The following is a 23,802-nucleotide window of genomic DNA, read 5'->3' on the forward strand; positions in this document are numbered from 1 at the left end:
GGAGAGAGGAAGTTGTTTTACTATGATAAAGTTGTTTTACTATTGTAGTTCACGTAGAGGAGAGTATGGACTGGCGAGATCCATCGTTCCTGGAAGCGCTCGAGGCAGAGACGTGTATCCTGCAGAAGCGAGTGCAAGCCTGTAAGAGCCATGTCCTTTTGATCACCTGCTTCGACTCCTGCCCACGGCAACCATGCACGCGACAAGCGGAATCGCCTACAGGGATTCGGATCACCTAACCTAGACTTGGGTCAGCGCGCTCAACCGCGTGCTGATCGCTAAACGGATCGCTAAACGGATCGCTATATGAACGATTAGAAACGAGACGAGCGAGGTCGCTGATGGGGAGATAGAAATAAAGAGAAGAAAAGGGAATCGTTGTCACGATGTCGCTCGACTCCGTCCAATAGTTGTTAAATGACAAATTTAGTCGTATCGTGATCGTCGTTGCCATTGTTACGCACGTGTAATAATCGATCGTAAGGAAGCTTTCATCCCATTTTTGTGCGAGGATAAAGCGTCGTTCGCGTTAACGAGCCGAGAAACTTGTTGCGTTTGGATCTCAGGCTATCTCCTGGATGCCGACGTTCCATACAGAAGGGGATTTTTTACGATGATTTCTAAGATGTTCTAGCGATGTTGGAACGATTGTTAACGTGTAGAACGCGAGACGCATACTTGTTGACTTAAAATAATTTAGCGTACGAGTTGGTGCTGCATTTTTTATACCGATCGACCGTCGAGGACTCAACTGTTAGGTAAATTCACTGAGTCGTTGCTCCTGATTCGAATTCCAAATGAATTCCAAGCCGTCGAGAAATATGATCTTTCGATGATACAAGCTGCACTTGACAATTCAGAGTGCTAAGCTTCGAGAACAACGCTGAGATAATTACAGCGAGTGATTTTGTGCGTTTAGAACCAGTTAACCAGTATCGAAGAAAATCATTATAGTGTGTCGTGCGTGCTTGATCGATCGAAGATCGAGCATCGAATCTCTCTACGTTAAGAAATGGAAGATAAGAAGGTGAAGAGAGGAAAAAAAGACAGAGCAATTCCATTGATCTTTCGCTACGGTGCTGATCTTCGATCGACGATCCGAGATCGAAATTTAAATTGAATAGATTCTTTTGGATCGCACCGAATTCGTATGGTAAAATGATACGTCGAATTTGAGAGAATAAAGGAAAGACAAACAGTGCAAAATGAAGATATAAAGAATATAAGTAATACTATAAAGAGGTGGTAGTCATCGGGTGATAGTGGCGCTAAAGGAGAAAGCAAGAGAATCCTTTCGTATGATAAACGATTGACGGAATAAAAGGCAAGGGAAAATAACGGCGATGAAACGCGTCGTAGTCATTGTATTTAATGCACGCACGTTAATTCAAGAATATTATCGTAGCTTTAATCGTTATCAACAGTTACCGCACTTCGTAGGGCTCTGTAATTCACTTTAGAAGCGAAGATGAGAACCGATGGGAATGTGAGAGCGAGCGAACGAACGAGAGAACGAGCACGAGAGAAAAGCACAACGGGAGGGGTGAAATAACGAGCGCGAAAGTAACCGAGAAAAAGATGCTGCGCGACAGAGTGTTACTTTTCCACCGTAAACATATTAGTAATCGTAAAAGTTGCTCGGTACGCCAGCGCTCTCTGTTTTTTCGTGTGAGATGAAAGATGCATAGCGAACGTTTAAGAGAGAGAGAAAGAGAGAGAGAGAGAGCAGGATGGAGTACGCGAAGTTTAAACGCGAGAATCACGCGTAGAGCCAAGACGTGGGCGTATAGATCGTGGAAGGGAGAACGAGCCACGGAGAATGAAAATAGACGGGATGAAAATAAATCGGGAATGCCGGTAATGCGCGGCAAAAACAGAGAGATTCCAGCTTTCTGATACAAACTGTGCCGTGTCCGCAGCTTATATCGATGAAAATCGTCCGGGTCTCTGCCGCTCAATCGCTTGTATATGGCTATGTATAATATCATATCCGCGTTCTTCGCTCCTTACGTGATGTGCAATCTTAGCCCGCCCATATCGCACTGCCAATCTAAGAGCTTAATTCCCTTTTATACATATACGATTTAAGCATACCAGATTCTACGTAGGTCTATAAATATCGTCAAATCGATTCATAAATATTTCCAGAAAAAGCTGCTTCGCTTCTTGAAATTTTTCTTACAACTCAATGTCAGTAACAACAACGAAGCGATAGTGTGTCTAGTTTAGTCTTATCTGTCCAGATTTGATGGTATCTGTAGACCGTAATCACGAGTCAGACGTATATTCTGACGATTAAGACTAATCATTAAAGCGGGACAAGGCTGCACACAATGAGTAACGAGCCTGCTTACCGAGCAACGCAGGATCGCCGATCCCCGCTAGTTGCAGAGAATCGTTCTCGAAGCTACCGGTCAGATCGATCGTAAGCCGAAATTCCTGTGTCATTGTCCGTTGTTAAACGAACCCGTACGCTATTCGTCCAATTGTTCTTAACCCGCCACTGCCGAATACACGCGTCCCATGATCGATCATCTTCGATCGTCGTCCTCCGTGCGATATTCATAACTTCTTCCTTTCTGGTTCAGTTCAATCCGAACTTGTCCTGCGACCGATTCCAGACGCGTTCAAGGGCGTTCAATACGCACGACGATCTTCTCTTCCCGATTGTACCTTCCAGAAATCGCTTCTTTCTTTTTTACCAAGAAAGATGTCGTTTCAGAATAAAATAACCCATCTCGAGATTCGATATTCCAATCGTCTCCTACATTACTCGTTTCCTTTTCTTTTCTCCGTCTATCTTACCCGTTTTACGTTCGAGCTAGGGAAGCGCGTCACTCCGTCTACCGTGAAATACGACTAGTAAACGATTTAACAAGTAATAGCAATTTACGATTAAGGATTTAACCGACCACCGCATGATCCCGCTCGAGGAAGCGGGCAACCCAGAGTATAACACATACGCGCACACATACCTAACAGAAATACACGAGAATCTACCGTAAACACGCGCCTACTGTATCATAGTACTTGTATCATATTTATATTTTATATGTACAAATTAGTCATGTAATTTCTTGTAATAAAGATCAATTTACAACGTATACAGACGAGCAGGATTTTCGGATCGCAGTTGTAACCTTTTTTCTCGTTCGCGCCGACGAGTTTTTCCCCCTCGAATTCCAGGCAATTTGGTCAGCGACCAAAGAGGACGGAAGGGAGGCAAGGGGAAGCCAGATTCCACGGAAGAATTCCTCGGACAAATTATTGGGTCGCGTTGTGAGCCGCGGTGCTCGACGAAGTGCGCGGCGAACGTAGAATTTGCTTCGTTCGACCGCGACTGGCCAAGTATCAAACGATCCTTGTGCGAGCTCGCAACGAGCCAAGAACAATGCTCAAGGAGGTTGCATCCACGATCTATGTACAACCATCTATGACGAAACGTACGAGATTGAATAGAACACGGTACAGGTAAGGATGTAATTAGAGGCGGAACCGAGTCGCGGAAGCGAACTAATGACGCGGAAGAGGAACAATGAACTTCGTGGATTTCAACCTGGGAGCCTGATATGCTTTAGTGTGTTCATCCTGCAAGGGGTCCCTTACTCCCCGTACAAATTTGAAACGAAGGGTGTTTCAAAGGGGAATTTAAACGAAATGGGATCGAATTATTCGAATGGATGTTCTCTATGTTGTATGTTTTCGCCGGTAGATTCGTTATTTATAGGCCTGCGAAACTAATTATATTTACTTCTTCTACATTTTCGACCTTGTGATTATTGCTTCGTTTCGTTTCGCGGAAGAATGAGATTAAATCTTAAGAAGAAGTAGGAAATAAATTCTCATTAAAAGAGACGTTAGATTAGAAGATTCAGATTGGACAGAAATCGCAGAATTTTTACGATCGTTCGATGTGCACGTGGATTAGAGCAACCTTGAAATACAATTGCAAAGCTCCCGATGTGAATGACGATTCTTGCTATAATTAAATCATTAAAAAGCTCGTGCAAAGATCAAGCCGCATAATCCGGCAGACCTTGGCGATCGAAACTACAATTGAATGAACCGCGAAATGAAACTCGTTTGCGTTGCGCGCAACAGATAATAGATAACACTTTGCTGAATAAAAATAAGCGCGTATCTTTGCTACAGTATTTCCCTTCGGATGCATTATACAACCATGATGCTATCGTAAATTATTTAAAGAGACGTAGAACACTAAATTAACGGGGGAATGAATGAATTCGAAGTCATAGATGTTATCGGAAGCCTGATAATTAAGTCGAGTCAAAGAGTAATCAGTTGTAGTAAACAGGATAAGTATTATTTATGGATACTCTGAGTGCATGGCTTCGTAGAATTTTGAGTAGACATAACAACACGTAAGACAATGACGTTTAGACAGTAGTATAACAAACATCAATAATTTTAAACATATAGGACTTTTGATTTGTAGCGTAATTAGCCAGATTCATAGCATAATTAAACTAGAAATTAAATTTATAACATAACTGACATAATAGGTTGATCATATCACGATCAACTTCGTCGTTTCCCACATCCTGATCCGTTATCGTTTACCTGTTGCACTTCTAGAAAATACAAAGTCAATCTGCGCTGCTTCTATATTTATCGCAAGCAGCTTCGTTCCAAAGAGGTTGCAAAAATCGGAAACATAAACGAATACAAAAATTTAAAAAAGATATAAAGACACCCACAATATCGCGCGAAACCGCGACGATACTCGCGTGTGCCCTCGCGGGAATAGAGGCGAGCGATCCGAGACGGACTGTGTCGATGGAGGGGGTAGTAGCACGAAATTATCGGCGGCACCGGGAGAGAGCAGAGAGACGATGTTTCGTGCGTTCGAAAGAAGAGCGGCCGAGAGGATGAGCGGGCAAAGGCGATTAAGGGGCGGCAAGCGAGAACTCATCGTCGTCGTGGCGGTGTCGATCGACAGTAGCGTGAAGGCAGTCCGAGAGAGAATGACTCGTCGCGCGCGTCCTCTCAACGTCTCGCGGCTGGCTGTGGTGCTGGCCCTGGTTGGGGCCATACTCGCGCCTTTCGCCGCAGCCCTCAACAAAAACGACCTGTACCCTTACACGACACCTGGTTCCTCGATCCTACAGTCGGACGTAAACGGGTTGCTTCTATCCGCAGAGACAATTCTCAAGACACCCATCGCATTCTATGATAAGATCTTCAATTCCATATTCGTGAGTACACCAGTTTATATTTTTTTTATTTGTTGGTGATTTGTTTTTCTAGATTATTGATTTTTATTTATTTCGCCCTAATTTCTTTTCCTTGCGTTTCAACGGATTTATTGGAAAAAGTGAGATTGGTTGAGAGTTTTTATGATAAAATGTTTTATATTACGCGTTAAATTGGCAAAGCACCCGGATTTACTTTAAAGCTGGACAGGAAGCCACACGATTCGACAGATAAATCGTTATTTTTATCCAGCAGCGTGGATCTCTGTGGTTTTCCATCGGGCGACGATCGGTGGCCACTCGCATCCGGCCCCGTTTAATTTCGGTGCTCACAAAAATACACGGTAAAACTTCGATAGAGGGCCACAGGCTGGAGCCGCTCGAACGTCGAATAACCCTTGCAGCGCGCGAAATTGTGTAAACACGAAGCGCGCGTGCCACTGTTTACGCTTTGTGAGGAAAGGGAGAGCGCAACAGGAAAATCGTTTATTTAATGTTTTAAATTAGGACCGGCACTCGTGCGCGTTGCACGACGAAACGTCTCTCCTCTCTTGTTTAAATATAACAAGCTGTTCCCTCGGGAAACGCATCGTTTCCTTTTGCCTCAATGGATATAACAAGGAGAGAAAAAAGAAAATTCGAAAAGCGTAGAGATCGAAGAAGGCAAGGCAGGAGCAAGCACATTTTCGATGATGATGTATTTCGTTTCGTTGATATTAATTCGCGCGGAACGAGGGAAAGCCAGGAACATTCGGTCATCCCCTTAATTCGGCTCGTGGTCTAATCTGGCGTCATTTTCTGGCGTGACACGAATTCATTGTCTGCGATGACGGTCAAACGGCCGCAGCCGGCGCACAATCGCTTAATTGCGCTTAGGTCGTCGCACGAGCTTCTCATATTCTCTGTCTCGGTACGCGTCACTTGTCACGCGGATCATGTTCCCCCGAACGTGGAACTCGTCTCTTCGACGATCGGCTGAACGAGAGCTTTGCGATAAGATTCACAGTTTCACGGAAACATCTCGAACACCGAAAACAATTGTCAGATACGCGAGGATCAATTCGAGAATGAAACTCTTCCTTCGAGACAAGGGAAGAGAGAGATAAGATGTCCTTAAATTATCAACATTTGAATTTTTGACACAATGGTATTAGATTAGTCGCAAACGCTATTGAGTCATGGAAGGCAAACACTGGGAGATTAGAGGAGGACTGTAGTTAGTTTTCCGGTGATCTCACTTTTCCACGAACCGATTCGCAAGCGTCGTACGAAGCTTGAATGGACATTGATTGCACGGTACGCCTCCCCCACGCGTACGGATGCGACGTAGGTATTCGGATGAATCTTCGTTCTAATTGATCCAAGCGAGTCAAGGTGCGTGATCTCATGCATGTCGAGCGGCGTCATGTTTTCATCGCCGCGTAAAAAGCCGCACGTAGGAAAACACGCGATCGGCTCGAGGTAACTGCAACCCGTGACTCGTGACGCTGATAGAACCCATTTACGGTTGACCGGCTGCTACCTTCTTAATAAGATGTCCTTCATTGATACGTTAAACGTTGCGTAATTATAATTACCTGGTAGAAAAATAGCTTGGAAATAATAATTTTATAGCTTACTTCACCGTACCCCCTACTTTACTACATCGACCACGTGCACGATGACGATGAATCTCGTAGTATACCGTTCCATTCATCGACACGCTCAATAACGCGATCGTCATGCCGTGCCGAATAGTGGACACGTTATCAACGTGCCATTCGTGTTTCAGCACCGTGCATTTATCGAATGAACGCGGCCGAACGAACCTGCTAAATGTTTTCGACGACCGGAAGGGGGACGAATTATCGACAAATAATCGCAGGATACTCGGTTAACGAGTTGAGAACGGAGTCTCGATTGCAAAGATACGCGAAGATACACGAGGATGTGCGAAGATACGCGACAAGCATACGCGTATTCGAGCATTCTCGTTCATCAAGATGTGGTCCCGATAGGTGGGATCAGGCGCGCTGTTAACTGCGACTTCCCCGATCCATTTCGCCCTGGCTCGAAAGCTAGGTTCGTTTTTCGCGCAGCCGCACGTAATTAAGCTCCGTCGAGCATCAGATAAATATTTAATTAGCCTTCTTGCCCATTACGCAAGGATGTAGAGGAAGCACGATAAACTGACGAGACACGCAGGCAAAAGTAGCGCTGAAATTTCCGAACAATAATCGACGAACGTCGCTAATTAAATAGATAAATACGTAAGTGGGATTCGACGCGCGTTTGATTCATCGAGTGGAAAAGGGAGAAACGGCGCGAAGCGGCAATTAGCCGGCGCTTATTGCGCGCCGTTCCGCGGAAATTGAACCGAGAGCGAAGAGAGATACCTGTTGGTTATCCGCGTGTTCGTCCGCGAACGATACGATCTCGCTAAACGAATGGTATCGGAAGCCGGCCGGTGGATTTGCATCCAGATGGACGTTAATGCGACCGACGATTTACGGCGTAAACGCAGCCAATTAGCCTTGACGTTTTCCCACATTAGTTAGCGGACGATTTGTAGGAGGAGCGCACCGGGAACGTTGTGAAATTCCGCGAACGATTCTTCCAGATCTTCCCGGCGACGTCATCCCGCGTCGCGAAGCCCAATTAGGCTTGTTTGAAAAGTTCGTGGTTAATTAAATTACCGCCAATAACGTAGTCGTGTGAAATTATTTCTAATGTAAGCAGTCTCTTGGCAAATGACAAATTCGAAAGGAAGCGCGTGTCGCTTACTGTAAAACGTTACACCGCCACTGTCAAATACGTCCCATTGATTTAACGACTCTAAATCGAGCGATTACGAAAACAAAGTGCAGTCGATTAACGGGCAATCGTCGCGTTAGATGGCAATCAGGAACAAAGAATCAGGCGGTAAATGTCTGATAATTTATCGCACGCGACGAAAATGTCTGAATCTAAATGCAATTTCTTAGGAGAATCGAAGGGATTGAAACTTGAATAGATGTTTGGCATGCAAACCTGCGTTAGGTCCGACGAATTGATTGACACAGATACGAGCTGCGATATATCCGCGACGGTCTACTTAGAAGCTCTGCCTACACGACAATCATCTCTATTTCGTCGCTTATCGTCGACGATTCGCAGTCATCAGAATGATTGCGGCCGATTACACGATTGCGTTAGCGCGTGCGACTCGCCTTGTCCACCCCGTGTCTCGAAAACATGATCTATCCTCGTAAAAAGAAAGAAAAGTGAATCGTTCGGTCTCGGAACGATCTTCGACGAGAGTGTGATCGTTAGCTAACGTTGGAAACACATAGGTTCCAGGCGCAATTGCACGATCATACCCAGACCGCGAATCTCTGCTCGTTATTCCTGTAAAGTGTCCCGTGAAACGATCGAATTTTGAAGTTTAAACGTGCACGAAGTTGGCATTTAGCGGAGTCGCGGTTGTTGTTTACCCGACTAATTGAAGCTCTCGTGGGATGCGGTTTTCCAGAGACCGCGTCCCAGTGATCTCTTCTTTCGCGTTTAATTTTGTTGAAGTTTCGAGAGCTATCGAGATAACATCTCTCTGCTTGTGAAAGTCCTCTTTCCCCTGAGCTAAATTCGAATAACAGCCCGCGGAAATTCATTATTTGAACGAGCGAAAAATTATCCCAGTAACAGACAATAAATCTAACCAACTGCTTGATCGTGTCGTCGTATATATTTAAAATTACCAGGAGGTGGAATTACAGCCGGTTCATTTGAATTATTCCATTCGATGCGAGTCCCCTCGGGTTTTTATTTAACGAACGAGCAGCTGGCATAATCAATGACATCAGGAAGAGAATCGGCGAGTAAGATGGATTCGTCGTATTACTTCCAGGCAGCCTCTATCTATTTTCACCGTTTTCTCTCGCGTTCACGATTACCGGGGATTACGTGTGTGAGTGTGTGTCATCGGCTCAGCTGTGACCTACGACCCAAGCGATAGCCCCGACGGAGATAGCGTTAGTCCCGACTCTCCTCTCGAAACTCGCCACTGTCAAAACGTTCGAGTACGGATCGAGAGAAAGAGAGGAGAAAGAGAGAGAAGGACAGAGAAGACGCGATCGATGTCCACTCTCGAGCTGGTTGCCATGTCCCATCGATTATCGGTGATCCCGGTTTGCCAATCCTCGTAATTATCGCACGAAAAATCATCTAATCGGAAATGGCTAACTGCTGATTGTCATCGATCGTGGCCGGGAATAAAAGGAGAGCAAAGCTGGACGGTTGATCGGAATAATTACGGGGCTTGGATGTGGACTCTTTTCTTTTTCCACTCGTTTTTTCTTTTCCTTGAACCTTTTTTCAATTAGATTCCAATGGCGTGAAATTGGTCGCATCGATCGCGAAGAAAAGGGTCGATTGACCACGACACGGTTTCAAAGCAGAATTAGAGCTGTTTCTTCGCGTTGAAGTCACAGGATGAAATTGTGCGAAACTAAAGAGACAGACGTTGAATCGGGATGAAATTGTGCAATTGAAAAAGTAAAGCAGACTTTGAGAGATCGTAAGAATTCTTTTAAAATCCGAAAAAATCCGGATAGTTAGAAAATAAAACGAATAAAAAAACCAAATAATTTAATAAAACTGTATGCATATAATGCCACGCATTTAAAGAACAACGTGACAGCGAGTCGGCGCCTGATGAAGAGGATCATTGTCTGGTCAATTTAATTTGTGTCAATTCTTGCGACCAGATCGCTCGTTGAATAATACGCGCAGGCTTGGGTGTTAAATTCGACACGATAGTAATATCAGTAGCACGTGAAAACAATACGAGCGTTGAACAATCAGAAGTTGGAGCAGAGAAATCGGGACGTGAGAGCGGTCGAAACCAGGCCGGAATTTCGTTGACGTGTTAAACTTCGTCAATTAGCCAGGGTCGTTAACTACGAAGCTTCACTTCCGTCTTTCCATTTATTTGGTACTCGACCTGGAAGCGCATCGTTCATGCGTGTTATGACACTGTTTCATAATCGTATTGAGCCATGAAATTGTCCGCTTGGTAGGCATTTGATACAGCGTCACAGTCGAATATTCAAAGATACGATCTGGAAACTAAGAGATTCAACATTTGAATTTGAATCTCTATCGAATTTCGCCTACTATCCTCGCATTATTTCGCAATTACGTTTACCAAAATCGAAGCATCGTTTTGAAAAATATTTCCCAAACGAAAACCAAAGTTGTCAACAACTTTCAGGCGTTTAAATCTCTTCTTCCAGATTCGAATCTCGGTGACCCAAAAATACGCGACAAAGTAGGCCGCGCGTAGACAGAGGTCCAGCCGACGAAAACATTCGCGGGGAAGCAAAAATAGAGTTTCGGTGAAGTTTTAATTTGGTCCTCGTGAAACGTTGGGAATCATTTCTCCGTGGCGTCGACGGCACAGCTGCTCCCGCCACGAATGTGGAGCAACGCGCGCGCCTTTCAGTTTAGCCAATTGACGGAACGACGTCTACTCTCTCAGACGCGTGGCATCAAGCTGAGCAGTTTCAAACTCGAGCCCTTTCTAGTGTCTCAACTTCGTTAAACGACGCATACACCGGGTGAATGACTTTTGGTGTACATACGAGACGTCTCGTTACATCATCCATGGATTCCCGACACGTGCTCATACTATTTACCTGTCTAATAACCACTACACATGCGTCTAGGAAACTCTGCAGAACGTCGTCTTTCTCCACTCTTTAATTTTAATGACCGCTCGTTGAATCGATGTTGCGATAAGGAAGTTGTGAGATTTAAAATTTTAATTATAGAGAAGAAGGTGATTGGACTACTAAACGAGAACGTAAAACGTGTTCAGAAGCTATCGAAAATTTCTTGAGTTCTCCTAGTCCTTATTTCACGGTTTCTCTCGGATTAAAGAGAATCTAGATATGCAGATTCCTACCTGGAGGCAGGATCGCATCGTAGAAGGTGGAGAAATTTAGAAACCTCCCTGTAGGAGATGTGAAGCAAAAGTTGGATAAAGACCGTTGGGGAAATTTTATCTCTGGATTGCATCGAACGGATAACGAAAGTTTGCCGGCACAGCCTGTGAGATCTTCCGTTTCGATTCTCATTCGCGTAATGAGACTTTTAATTACGAAGAGTTGAATAAAAAAGTAAGGGCTAAAAAGATTACCTTACCTGGTTGCAGGTAAACGGAAATGGCGTCCTCTCTTTCGCAAGGGCCATGCAAAGGTTTTTCAATATCGCATTCCCGCTTGACGATCCGGTTATCGCGCCGCTCTATACACACGTTGACACTAGCAGTTCTGGAAGAGTGTATTATGGCGAAACGGACGCACCGACAGTGCTTGCCAGAGCCGGAGGAATGGTACGTAGCGCTTTCACGGACGCCGCAGACTTCGTACCGACTCATGTTTTCCTCGCCACATGGCTGGCCGTTGGATACTATAACGGAAAGAGCGACAAGGTGAGTGGAAGTGAGTCGACTTGCTAAGAATAAAGGCAAATTTTCTCACGTGCAAGATACACCGCTAAATAAACGAGACGATACCGATCACTGTCTTTCGTTCTTTCTGATTTAATTCGATTCCTCTTAGGTGAACACGTACCAGGTAGCTATCTCGTCAAATGGCACGCATTCTTACGTGGAACTATTGTATCCGGAGAATGGTGTACAATGGATTCAAGGTGAGTCGCATCCGAATGGTTTGCCTGACGCGAAGGCACAAGCAGGATTAATGAGCGAAGGAAGAATGTACACGTTGAAGGGTTCCGGGACGGATCAGATTCAGAATGTCGACAAGTGAGTCACTGGATGGCTGTTTAAAGTACGATTTATCTTGTCCTTGATCGAGAAAGTAATCTTCGTTGTTCTTCAGATGGTCGAACGTGAACAGACCTGGACAGTGGCTGTTCCAAGTAGGACCGATCTCCGATGACAGCGACGTGAAAGTTCCCGACAATATCGAAGGTAAATTTTCTATCGACCATCAATCCTTAGCTTAGATTGCTGGAATTTTTCGTTCGATCGTTTTTCTTCAGACTGTACCATGTGTTTCCTTATTGCTTTATCGATCAGATAGCAGCGCATCGAATCAGGTACCAAATTGTAGAATAGGAGCAACGACTTGCCACAGCAGGGCGACGTGTGTCGACTACGAGGTGGGCTTCTGCTGCCACTGCAAGCAAGGATTCTTCGGCAATGGAAAATCCTGCCTGCCAAACGGTGAGAATCGTCGTTTCACGGTTCCACTTCGCCGTAAAGTCAGCAACCCCCTCAATTATACGCGAGTCACGTTCCTTTGATGTAGCCACGCTACATAAAAATTCGCTTTCAAGAGGTGCCCGTACTTTTAACCGACTCTTCCCTTTTCGACAGCGACAAGTGTCGCGAAACGAACTCCGACAACGGACGATTCCGGTCGCGTTCTCTCTGATCTATTCATAGATCACGGCAACTAACTACGCGGCTCTTTCGATGACCTCGTAAAACAGCAGATTCTCGGAACTAGGCCCTTTGAATAGCAAGATTCTGTAACCGACCACCGTGGTTTACGACGAGTACAAGCTAATTTCAGTTAATAGCTAAGAAAATTTAAAGGATTGTACAAATTTGTAGATATTCCACTGCGTGTAAATGGCCGCGTTTCCGGTACGATCAACGACGTGGAATTTCCTGCGAGAGATCTTCAATGCTACGTGCAACCGAAAGATGGAAGAACGTACACGGCTCTATCGAGAGTACCCGAGGAAATTGGCGCCAGTTTCCAATTGTTGGGTAATCTGGGCAATGTGATCGGTTGGCTGTTCGCTAAACCGATCGGCGAGACGAAAAATGGATACGAGCTTACAGGTACTTTCCGACGATGTTACAGTGTACTGCTGACAAGCTTCACGAACAAAATACCAGTCTAACTTCACAGAGTGAAAGGAGCATCGTCTCATCACACTGGTTGGTAGATTGTTTCTACAAGTTGTATCGCCTGACAAATGACTTCTTGTCAGCAGAGCACTATACAATTATTCTACATCGCTTCTCCTAGCTTTATTCCGTTTTATTATTCCCTTTCCCTATTATTTCCTAACAAAACCAAAGACTCAAGACGAAACCATTGTTAACAATGGTTAACGTAGAGAAACGATCGATTCAGGGGGCATGTTCAATCATACGACGGTGCTGACGTATCCGTCAACGGACGACAAACTAACGATACGAAGCAATTACCTCGGGTTGGACGTGTTCGGTCAGCTGAAAGTGGAGGCAATGATCGAAGGTACGTTGCCACAATTGGCAAGAGACACCAAGGTCGATTACGGTGACTACGATGAACTTTATACGAGAGCGCAAGCCGGCGTTATCCGCGCGCAAAGCGAAAGAACTTGCAAACTGAACGAAGGCGGGGAAGAGCAAGAACTCGCTTTTATCCAAGACGAAACTATCGTTTATAACGAGTGCCCGTATCTGAACGTCGAACCCGAGGATGACACGACCAGATTGAAGTTCTACAGAGGTGTTACTACTTACGAGGCAACCGAGGGAATTATACGTTTCGCGGTGAATACAAAAGTGGCGCCCCTCGAAGAAGAAGATCCCTGTATCCAGGGAAGGGAGACCTGCAGCGACCACAGCTTCTGCGTCGTCGATGGCGATAGCTTTAAATGTGTCTGCAATCCTGGGTAAGAAGTTTCACTTTGATTTACGCGTGTATTCTCCGAAGATCGCGTATAAGATTTAGGAAAACGTCAAAAGTATATCTTCTTCTCGTTCTTATGGTAGTACGGTTACATACGTTGAAAAATCGGAAAGGATTTTATTTCGTTTGTAGATAAATCACCTCGGTCATACTCTTCTCGCGGAAACGTGCAATTTTCTCTTTTTGTTATCAGCTATCAGTATTTGTACGAGGAAGACGGAAGCGCAGTTTGCGTGGATGTGAACGAATGTACCGCCGGAAATCACATGTGCTCTCCCGACGCGCAGTGCATTAATCAAGAAGGCAGCCACACGTGTCAGTGCAGACCCGGATTCTCCGGTGACGGTCGGATCTGCGAAAGTGAGTTACCAACGAACGGATATTACCGTAGTCTGATAACTCGCCTAGCCACTAGTTCGACTGGAAAATCGATATTTTCGAGGTTCTCCACGGTGAGACTCTGTTTTACGAATTGTCAATAAGTAGCGTATCTTTTGTTGAAAATACAGGTCTTCCTTCTTGCGAGGAAACAAGATGCGGGAATTACGAGCAATGCGTGATGATCGAAGGTGCGCCTAACTGCATCTGTTTGCCTGGATTCGAAGATACCGAACAGGGTTGCTATCCCACGACGCAACGTGGTAAGAACGCTCATTGTCTGATTTTTTACATGGTAAATAGTTGGGTTGGTACTATACGACGAGTTGTTGCAGCTTCCTGTGATGTCGAGGATAACTGCTCGTCCAATGGTATCTGCAATTTCGACACCGAGAGGCAGAAGCACGTGTGCATCTGCTTACCAGGCTTCGTTGGTAAGCATTTAATGCATGATAACGCAACGAAACATTCTGCAAATCGATTTAATCCTCTGATTTAAATTTGAAATATTTCGTGTATTACAGAGGATATCGAATTAGTCCGAAATATTATGGTACTTTGCAAAAGTAATTGAATCCACCTGCTAATACAAATTTCAATATCTTCAAACGCAACTACCAAGCAGCTAATTCCATTGTAGCTAGTCAGAAACTTGCGAGGCGATGTTAAAATTAAATTACTACGGAATCACAATGGTTTCGGGCGATTCGTACGAAATCGTGCAATTTCCTCTTGTCCCACTATGCGATGATTTGCAAACGAATCTCGCGATAACCTTCCGTGTCAACGATCGCTATCGTTTCCAGGCGATGGCTACACGTGTTACCCGGAAGCAGAGACAACCGCAGTGGACGAACCGCCGAAACCGCAGTGCGTGGAGGAGATGTGCTGGTGTCCAAGGGGATGGGAATATCGGAATAACGAATGTATGCCGCAGGAAGGATCTGGGAGACCTGCTGACGTCTCCCCCGATCGGGACTGTAAGTACAACAAAGGGACGTTCGTACAAACGCATTCTTCGACCGCAGTGTCATTCGAATTCGTTTGGTTTATTAGTCTTGGCTTTGAGAATTTGAAATGGTGAAATTGCACGAGAAAATATTTATATTACGAATTTGAGGATTTAAGTAAATCGTAATGAGAGTTTCAGTCTTATGACGAAGGGAATACACGGAAATTCTAAATTTAATTATAAATTTAAAATAGATAGAAATTTTAATCTTTCGAGGAAGAAGATTATAGAAGTATTAAATTTAATTACAAATATAATCCTCAAGCGGATTGACACGTATCGATGCATGACAACTAATCGCACGTAGAACACGATTCGATGCAGAGCCGTGATAGCACAAAATACGAAATGATTATAATTATCCCGTGTGATTTGCGATGATTACTAACCAGCAGCGACGAACGGTTTGCATCATGCGTTCTAGTATCGGCATACCCAGTCCCGGAATGCTACGAAGACCACTGCGTATGTCCTTGGAGTCACAGTTACGACCATTCAAAGAAGATTTGCGTGCCTCGGCCCGGATTCAACCACGAAACATTGGGTCCATCTGGATTTCACTGTACGATGATACTCAGCTTGGCTTCCGCTAATTTTGCCTATTAACAAAATCTTTCGCACGAACTACACGCTTCCTGCACACATCGATTAAATTTCTTTCGTTCACTATCTAATATATTTACCAACAGATTTACTGTCGTATTGACAATTTTAAAATACTAGTGTATAAAACGATATGGTTTAACTCGACAATTAATATCACGCGAGCAATATGACGGTCAACCTGTTACAAAACATTTGGCACGTCTCCACGAAGGCGTAAGCGCTTTCAAACGCGATCAATGCGATCGACTCGCAAAAACCCGTCACGAAACGCTCGGACGTGGATAGTCGAAGCAATTACGGATCATCGGGTAGAGCATTATCGTAATTGCACACGCTTGTGTCCAGTGTCATGCAACGTGGTGAACAGGTGTCACCCCTACGCCCAATGTATCTACATGGCTACCACCGGGGACTACGAGTGTCGCTGCAATCCTGGTTACGAGGGCGATGGTATGGAGTGTGTAAAAACAGGTACGTTAACTTGCATCTTGTTCTTCCTTCGACCCCACGAAATATCACCTTTCACATTCGAGGCAAACTACCATGGCGTTGTTATTTATCGAGTGAATGAAAAGTGTTGTTCTGGCACAGAGGTGTCCTGTTTGGAGGTGGACATTTGCGACCCGAACGCGTCTTGCCAGCAGGAGGAGTCCTTAGCCAAGTGTGTGTGCAATCCAGGATTCGAAGGGGACGGAACTACGTGCAGTGCTATCGGTCATATCACCTTCCATATTTTTTTTTTCTATTTTTTTCAATTCCTCTATCGTACATTTTTACACGTAAAATGTCTATCTTAAAATTACGAATTCTCTTGTACTTGCTTCTATTTAGTCTGTGCTCGTGAAAGCCGAGAAACGTCGCTTTAACACTTCCACAATTGCATGATCACACACGATAAAATTAATTGTAAAAACATTCCTGAAACGAATCACGATTGATTGTCAGAATTCGTTTGCTTGAACGATCGTTTCTGATGCAGACGAATGCAGCAGCACCACTGATTGTCTGGAGAACGAACGATGCTCGTACAATCCGGCAAACTCGCGGTACGAGTGCACGTGTAATCCAGGATTCAGTATGGTCGATGGTCGCTGCGTGGTATCCGACTGCTCAACGAATCCATCTCAGTGCCACGTAAACGCGCAGTGCGTATCCACCGGCGAAGGTGGCTACAAGTGCGTCTGCATCGAGGGATACAACGGTGACGGAGTCCGTCAATGCGTCGAGAACCACATTGGCTGCAACGTGCTGAATAATTGCGGCAGGAACGCGGTCTGTGGCTACAATCAAACCTCCGCGAATTTCGCCTGCGTTTGCCAGCCGGTATGTTTATTGAATCCGCAAATTCGTCCTGGATTATGGGTTTCTAGGTGAAATTGGTGAGATGAGATATTGATGGAGTTGCTGATAATTCGATGGAGCATTTGAAAGTGGTATAAAAATGCTACCGAACAGTTAACTTTGGACTCTGTTCGAGCGGGAACAGTAGTAGTGGACTAAGTGTAGCCAGACATAGCACCAGTAGTAGTCTCGTAAGATTTACAAAGTAGAGAAAGAATGTAACTGATCGCACAACTTTGAAAGTGCTTCAGAACGAAACAGTATAAACGAATGGTCGGTAGTCAGACATAGTTGACAACTTTATAGGATATTTCAAAATGTGTAAGAAAGTTATTGGCGAAATGTAAACGCGCAATTATATGAGTCGTGACAGTAGAAACAAGACGTAGATGGTCAGACACGACTATCCTTTATTCTCTAACGCAGTACATAAAGCTACAACTAATTCATTCGATACGAATATCGTTGTCTAACGAATTGTGACTGCTTGCAGGGCTATTATGGCGACGGTTTTACGTGTTTGCCCCAGTCATCCTGCAGACACGAACCAACGATCTGCTCGCCAGACGCTACGTGTGTGGCGGCCGGAGAAAATCAGTTTGCTTGCGTATGCAACGAAGGTTTCACCGGAGATGGGACCAACTGCGAGCAAAGACCAAAACACGAAGCAAACTTCCTGTTGGTGAATCAAGGAATGGCTACGTTGAGGATTCCGTTCGCGCCGACGCACGAAAATCTCGGTAGCCCGATTTACATAGCGTACACACAGATGGCTATTGCGATCGACATCGATTGCATGAACGGGAAAGCCTACTCGAGCGACATCACCGGTAAATGTCAATATTCTTGAAACTTTACGTCGCCGGGATTACGGAGGAAATTTCTGACGAAAATATCACCAGCGAAGAAGCTCTGTCTAGACGAGATTTATTTTCCAGGTAATCGAATAATCGAGTTAACGTACAACGGATCGATGGCTGAGACGTTCTTGCCGAAAGTTAGCAGCCCCGAGGGACTGGCGGTCGATTGGATCTCAAGAAATATTTTCTGGACCGACTCGGGCAAAACGACCGTCGAGGTAGCCAATCTCGAGACGAAGAAGCGAAAGGTGCTCGTTTCGGACGGACTGGTCAATCCTAGAGGAATAGCTGTACACCCGTATCGCGGGTGAGTATTGTTTTTTCGAATTCGATCATCCATTCGCTAGCCAGTGAATTGCAACGCAAAGCGTCTGTTGCCTGGAAATTAATTATAATTTAAAGGTATTAGCTTAAGGAGAAAATGTAAAAGCTTGTAACACGAAATGAGGAAATTTGATCGTTTGCAGGAAGATATTTTGGTCGGATTGGAACCGTGCGTCACCGAAATTGGAGTGGGCCAACGAGGATGGAACCGGTCGTGCAATCTTCCTTCAAGGGGATTATGTGAAGTTACCGAATTCATTAAGTATCGATTGGGCGATGGATGAGCTGTGCTGGGCGGACGCTGGAACGTTTACGATAAGTAAGGACAGATCTCCCCATGAAATTTTCTCTGCTAACAGACACGCCACGATCATCGTCTCGTAACTCGATTATTTCACCCCATGTTTTTTTTTATAATCGTTCACAGGCTGCATGGAAATCGATAGCAGAAATATTAACGTGATCGCCAACGAGCTCACCTATCCGTTTGGTCTCGCGATTTCCCAGCAGAATTATTATTGGACCGATTGGAAGACGTAAGTTGTCGATAAAACAGCACTTCGTTATCTCGTATTGTACTCGGCCTAAACAAAAAGATACTCGACATAAATTGAATATTCGAGCGATATCGTAGTTAAAACGCTTTCAGCGTTATCGAACAGTCAGTAAAATATCTTTCGAGATAGTAAAGCTTAAGCGTGAATCATAACGAGCTAGGAAAATCGAGTAGACTACCATGCAAGTTCGGAGATATTTCAATCATCCATTATTTACCGTCGTAGTCACAAAATCGAAGTTGCCATGAAGAGCACCGGGGACAGGAAGCCGCCCATATCGGTACCACCAGGGGGAAGCGGTAAATTATACGGAATAGTCGTCGTTCCTGAGTCGTGCCCGAGAGGTAAATCAAGTTTTATGTCATCGTTCCTCTCCTGTTCTCCGTCAAACTGATCACCCTCTTAAAAATATATTAAACGGATCGAATACCATAATTCCGTATTATCGTTCGTACCGTAACGATGATTGGATTAATCATCGTCGTAAATTATCGTTTGTCTGTTCACGACAGTGACCAACGCCTGTCAGTTCGAAAACGGAAGGTGTAACAAGGATCAGCTATGTCTGCCGAATGGTCAAAGCGGTAGAACGTGTGCGTGTGCGGACGACGCGACAGGACCATGTACTGACACACAGTAATGCTTGTAATTGGTCGCGGAAGATTCAGAAGACATCACAAGGCTTGGTCAGCCGATCAAAACAAAAGAATGTTTGTTATTTGACCGCTGGGGTGGCGTCGGACCACTTCTTAGATTACGTGTAAATTATAATATTCTACTTTGTATGATTAGTTTTTATCGTCCTCGTTTTCGAGTAATACAATCTTTTGTATCTAAAATACGGAGTTCGCAGCGTGAAGCTGGCTGTATGGTGCTGCGACTCGATGACACGTTATTTAATAAAAGTAAAATAATAAAATAAGGAATACACCCTGTCTATCATATTTTTATGCGATATCTTGTTACTAGGGCGAGTATATATTTTATATAGCTCTGTTATCCTTTTATATCGTAATCAGTGAAAAGTTGTACAAGTTCTTGCATGTAAAGTGTCTTCATCTATGCACGAAGTGGGAACTTCGTTCGAACTGACAGGCAACTACGTTAAAGCAAAAGAAGAAGAAGAGGCAGAAGAGATTAATTTCCTAAACGATTAAGAGTACTAAGGCGACGCTCTGTCGACGTACTAGTAACAGAGAAAAAAGTAAAATTGTTCTCGCTAGCTGAAGATACCGAAGCTTTGGTTCGGCTTTTGAACGCCATTCTATACCGAACCGAAACCTCCGCGCAGTAATCCACTACGAAGGCAAGCCCGTGAACAGGAAGCCAATTACTGTGTTCATTACCGACGTAACAGCCGGCCATTTCATTTTCCCGCCGCTATATAACGTTAATAAGCAACTACTTACAGGCCTAATAAGAATAACACGGCTGGAAGTCGCGATATAAAAACGAATCTCCGCTTACCTACGATCAATTACCTTTCTTCGCGAAGCTGAAGTCTAAAAGTAGAAGCACCACGAGAAAGAAGATAAAGTAGCAAAAGGAGAGGTTGATTGAAAAGTGGTATCGGCATCTGTATCGCAAAGAGGATTTATTGACGAATAATCCGGGTAAGACAATTAAATTTTCCTTACTGCAATCTCTTTGAATGCGTTTAATTGGCTGACCGCAAAATCGACAAAGAGTCGTTGCGGTCCAACGACGATGCAATGGGTGCTGAAGCGAAGAGGAGCGACGGCAAGCAAGAGAAAGCGACAAAGGGCATCAAACTTAGCTCACCACCACAAACGTAGAGACAAGAATCTTCTAGTAATGCGTCTCCAAGGAGTTTTCTCGTATTTCCACTGTTCAGCCGGGAAAGAAATGTATGACAGAAGAGTCCTCCGCCTTCTGTCTCACCGAGAAATTACACGGCTTTTTCATCGATCGACCCCAACTCTTCTGGTTGAGATAAAGCACGCGTATCTTGCCATTGTGAACATTTCCTGACATTGACGTCGGCGTTGTTTGTTGTAAAACAACACAAATATTTAACTGCGAGGTAAACAAGTTCATGGAAGAAGTTATTTGTAACGTAAACACGTAACGGAAGCCAATATCGAAAAACGTGGTGGATATTGTTTTCTTATGAATATCGATACGAGCTTGCCCCCTACTTCCCATTGGGAATAGCAAAAGTCTGTTATTTACACGATTTCTCGACCCAAACCTCCGGCACCAGTTGGTTTCAATTACCGAAACCGTGATCAAAGGTTTCATTACGAATCAGTGACCGGCGATTGAGCGATCGCTTAATTTACCATAAAGCAAACTTGTACGTTTACGGTTGCATTTACAAAAGCATCGAACAGAACATCGTTCATAATACGTTGGCAATGCTCCCCTTTTGGTCGTTACCTTGGAAACTAAACGCGTTGTCTCGAACGATTGACTGAATATGAACGATAAGAACTACTGGGTGGCACGTAAACGGTAGCAAACGCAAACTAAGCACGGATAATCCAGGACGAAGATAAATTTACATACGAGAATTTTCTTCGCCGAGTTTTCAATATTTACGGAGGATATGCAAGAAAACCATCGAGTAACCAGTTAGAAAATCAAGAAAACCTAGTCCAAGAGCGAACAGCAAGAGTTTTCCGCGTGTTTGAAGGTTCGCAAACGTTTCACATACTTGCTTCGTAGCCCGAACGCAGTTACCTTTCGCTTGATACACCGTGATTCTTCGCAGAGGCTAGAGAAAATCTAGACAGAAGCAGACTAGCGAACAGATCAACGTTAATTCACATGGGGGGTTAATGTTGGAGTGGTACGGTTGGAAGATCAAAGTGCGTTTGCAACGAAGGTCTCGAGAAAATTGAAGGAAAAGTATCGCGGTGGTCAGTAACGGGTCAAACGATGCGTTTTTCCAGCGAGGAACAAGCGGCGAGCGCTCGCTCAGACCCGCAATTTGCAATTTGCAAAAGAGGCAGCGCTTTTGTCGATCGGAGGCCGGTGAATGGCCGCGCGAATTGGAAAACGTCGGTTAGACGTCTGCTAGTGACGGGTGCTCGATCAGCCGGTTGCGCCGTGCCCTTTTGCCGCAGCCGCCGACTTTCCTCTGCCTCGGCTGCTTTCGCTTCACACCACCGCGTTTCCCTCTCTTTCTTTTTAATTTCATCGCACCGAGTGAATTAGTGGCCTGTTCCCCACCGACCGGCCAACTTCCTTCGTTCGCCGTCGAATAAATGGCTGACCGAGTTCCAGTGAAATCGAGAGTTACTGGATCAACTGTGTTCCCTTGTGTTTTTAAATCGCTGGATTATCGATAATGATGACTCGTAGAATCGGTCACCTGAGTATAAACTGCGGCAGTTTAAACCTCATGGGTCTCTCTTTCCTCATTAGCTACGAAAAGTAAGTACACTGGTGTTCGCTTCTGTATTATAAAGGAAATTCTGAGATAAAGTTGCGTCAAGTCTTAATACACAAATTTGCGCCTGATATCGAGAAAATATAAAGCTGCACACCCCACGCTCTCCACTTTTATGAGACTCTGAACCTTGCAAAGCGATGTCACAAATAATCAGCCGACTCAGGACAACTATTCGTTTGGCCATACCGTCGTCAAAATATATCGGTAAATTTTGTTAATCTTCGTAATACAGAGGTGCTCGTTTGATTATTTTCCAGCATCAGAAACGCATTGGTTCGCGAACGAGTTTCCGCCCACCACGTTGTCGAAATGAATACCAGCAGCAGTTATACGGGTGTACCCGTACGTGTTTAAACGAATGTGATGAAACAGCAAGTTTGATTACTTCGTGAAACATTTTACCGCATCAAGCTTGCCTTTGATCGCACGATTGTGAGCGCACACCGGACACATGGGGCGCCACGTAAGAAAGACAGCAGCGTGGTGTTTTTCGGTATGTCGAGTAGGAAACGTCCCAAAGGAGGCGTCGGCGTTGTCAGCAAATAGCCGTCCCGCCTCTCGTTAACATTTACATCTCTGATATCGCCGTTTCCGATGTACGAATATTTGCAAGATCTCGATTACGCTTTACACGCGCTGTTTATTTAGCCAAGAGCAACTTCTGTCAGTTCCGTAGACATCGTATATACGACATCTTCGATCTACTAGGAATGAACATTTTCCTCATTTTGTTCTGTCTTGCGTACGAGTTTTGGATGTCTATTTATGTTATCGACATCGATCTCCGTGTAGCAAGGTAAAAATTCCGAGTTTTTTAAACTATTACTACCTCGCAGAGTTTGTAGGAGTATTAGGTACAATCTGCAGAGCCACAAGACAAATCCTTTTTTTTCAGTAATTTTCCATGGTGTCAGCAACGAAACGAGTACCGGTCCCAGCTGTTACTTCATATTGTTACCAAGGATCCTTTATACCCTGTAGCTCACGTAGCTTCCATTCCGCGATATTCCTCGGTGTTTTCCCCTAACATTACCGGTAGCTCTGCAAACATTAGAAAAGTGTTCACGGTCAGCAGCTGCGGAGGGACCGCGGTTGCTGGCCACAGCGGAAACGCAAACGAGATTACGCCGCTATCTGGCCGAATGTCGGCGGCAAAGGAAAATAAGAAGCGGTTCCTGGCGACGTGACGGCAACAATTATGCGACAATTAACGGGCAACGCAATTACTACGCCCACTGGCTACCGCAAATTTCCACGGAACCCCTCGCTGAAACCCTACGCTACGTCATTCGAAACCACACGCGCTTACACACCTGCATATACGAAGGCGTGAAGGTTCTTTGCAGCCATGGGACAAGGGAGGAAAGAGAAAGAACTGCATTCAAGAGGCAAGTGGAGGATCGAGCCAGGAGGGTTCG

The 23,802-nt window shown here is 44.7% G+C and overlaps 2 protein-coding genes across 7 annotated transcripts in view; both read left to right on the forward strand.

Annotated features, from left to right (window-relative positions):
• LOC132910091 (uncharacterized) overlaps nucleotides 1–3,104 on the forward strand; it is a 258,457-nt gene extending 255,353 nt beyond the window's left edge. Inside the window, exon 16 of one of the 2 annotated variants that reach the window (XR_009658683.1) lies at nucleotides 49–180. Coding sequence is in view for 1 of the 2 variants with exons in the window: in XM_060965535.1 (XP_060821518.1) it covers nucleotides 49–239 (191 nt within the window). In the remaining variant the exon portion in view is untranslated. Of the gene's footprint in view, nucleotides 1–48 lie in introns of both variants that reach the window. The other variant, XM_060965535.1, reaches the window with a different exon arrangement.
• A 1,751-nt stretch (nucleotides 3,105–4,855) lies between these two features.
• LOC132910103 (nidogen-like) lies at nucleotides 4,856–19,892 on the forward strand. Of its 5 annotated transcripts, XM_060965559.1 has the most exons (21): nucleotides 4,856–5,216; nucleotides 11,383–11,661; nucleotides 11,792–11,997; nucleotides 12,074–12,165; nucleotides 12,274–12,420; nucleotides 12,814–13,047; nucleotides 13,346–13,871; nucleotides 14,082–14,248; nucleotides 14,398–14,529; nucleotides 14,602–14,700; nucleotides 15,073–15,246; nucleotides 15,703–15,840; nucleotides 16,230–16,355; nucleotides 16,476–16,598; nucleotides 16,864–17,207; nucleotides 17,719–18,055; nucleotides 18,164–18,392; nucleotides 18,553–18,728; nucleotides 18,837–18,945; nucleotides 19,192–19,310; nucleotides 19,479–19,892. In XM_060965559.1, exons 1-21 carry the CDS (start codon nucleotides 4,890–4,892, stop codon nucleotides 19,604–19,606), a joined length of 4,212 nt encoding a protein of 1,403 aa, XP_060821542.1. In that variant the 5' UTR covers nucleotides 4,856–4,889; the 3' UTR covers nucleotides 19,607–19,892. The 5 variants fall into 5 exon arrangements, with proteins under 5 accessions (XP_060821542.1, XP_060821543.1, XP_060821544.1 ...); XM_060965560.1 differs by lacking the exon at nucleotides 16,476–16,598 and having other exon boundaries at nucleotides 4,857–5,216; XM_060965561.1 differs by lacking the exon at nucleotides 15,703–15,840 and having other exon boundaries at nucleotides 4,858–5,216.
• Nucleotides 19,893–23,802: the final 3,910 nt, after the last annotated feature.

This window comes from Bombus pascuorum, chromosome 8, assembly GCF_905332965.1.
Source record: "Bombus pascuorum chromosome 8, iyBomPasc1.1, whole genome shotgun sequence".
Lineage (NCBI taxonomy): Eukaryota > Metazoa > Arthropoda > Insecta > Hymenoptera > Apidae > Bombus > Bombus pascuorum.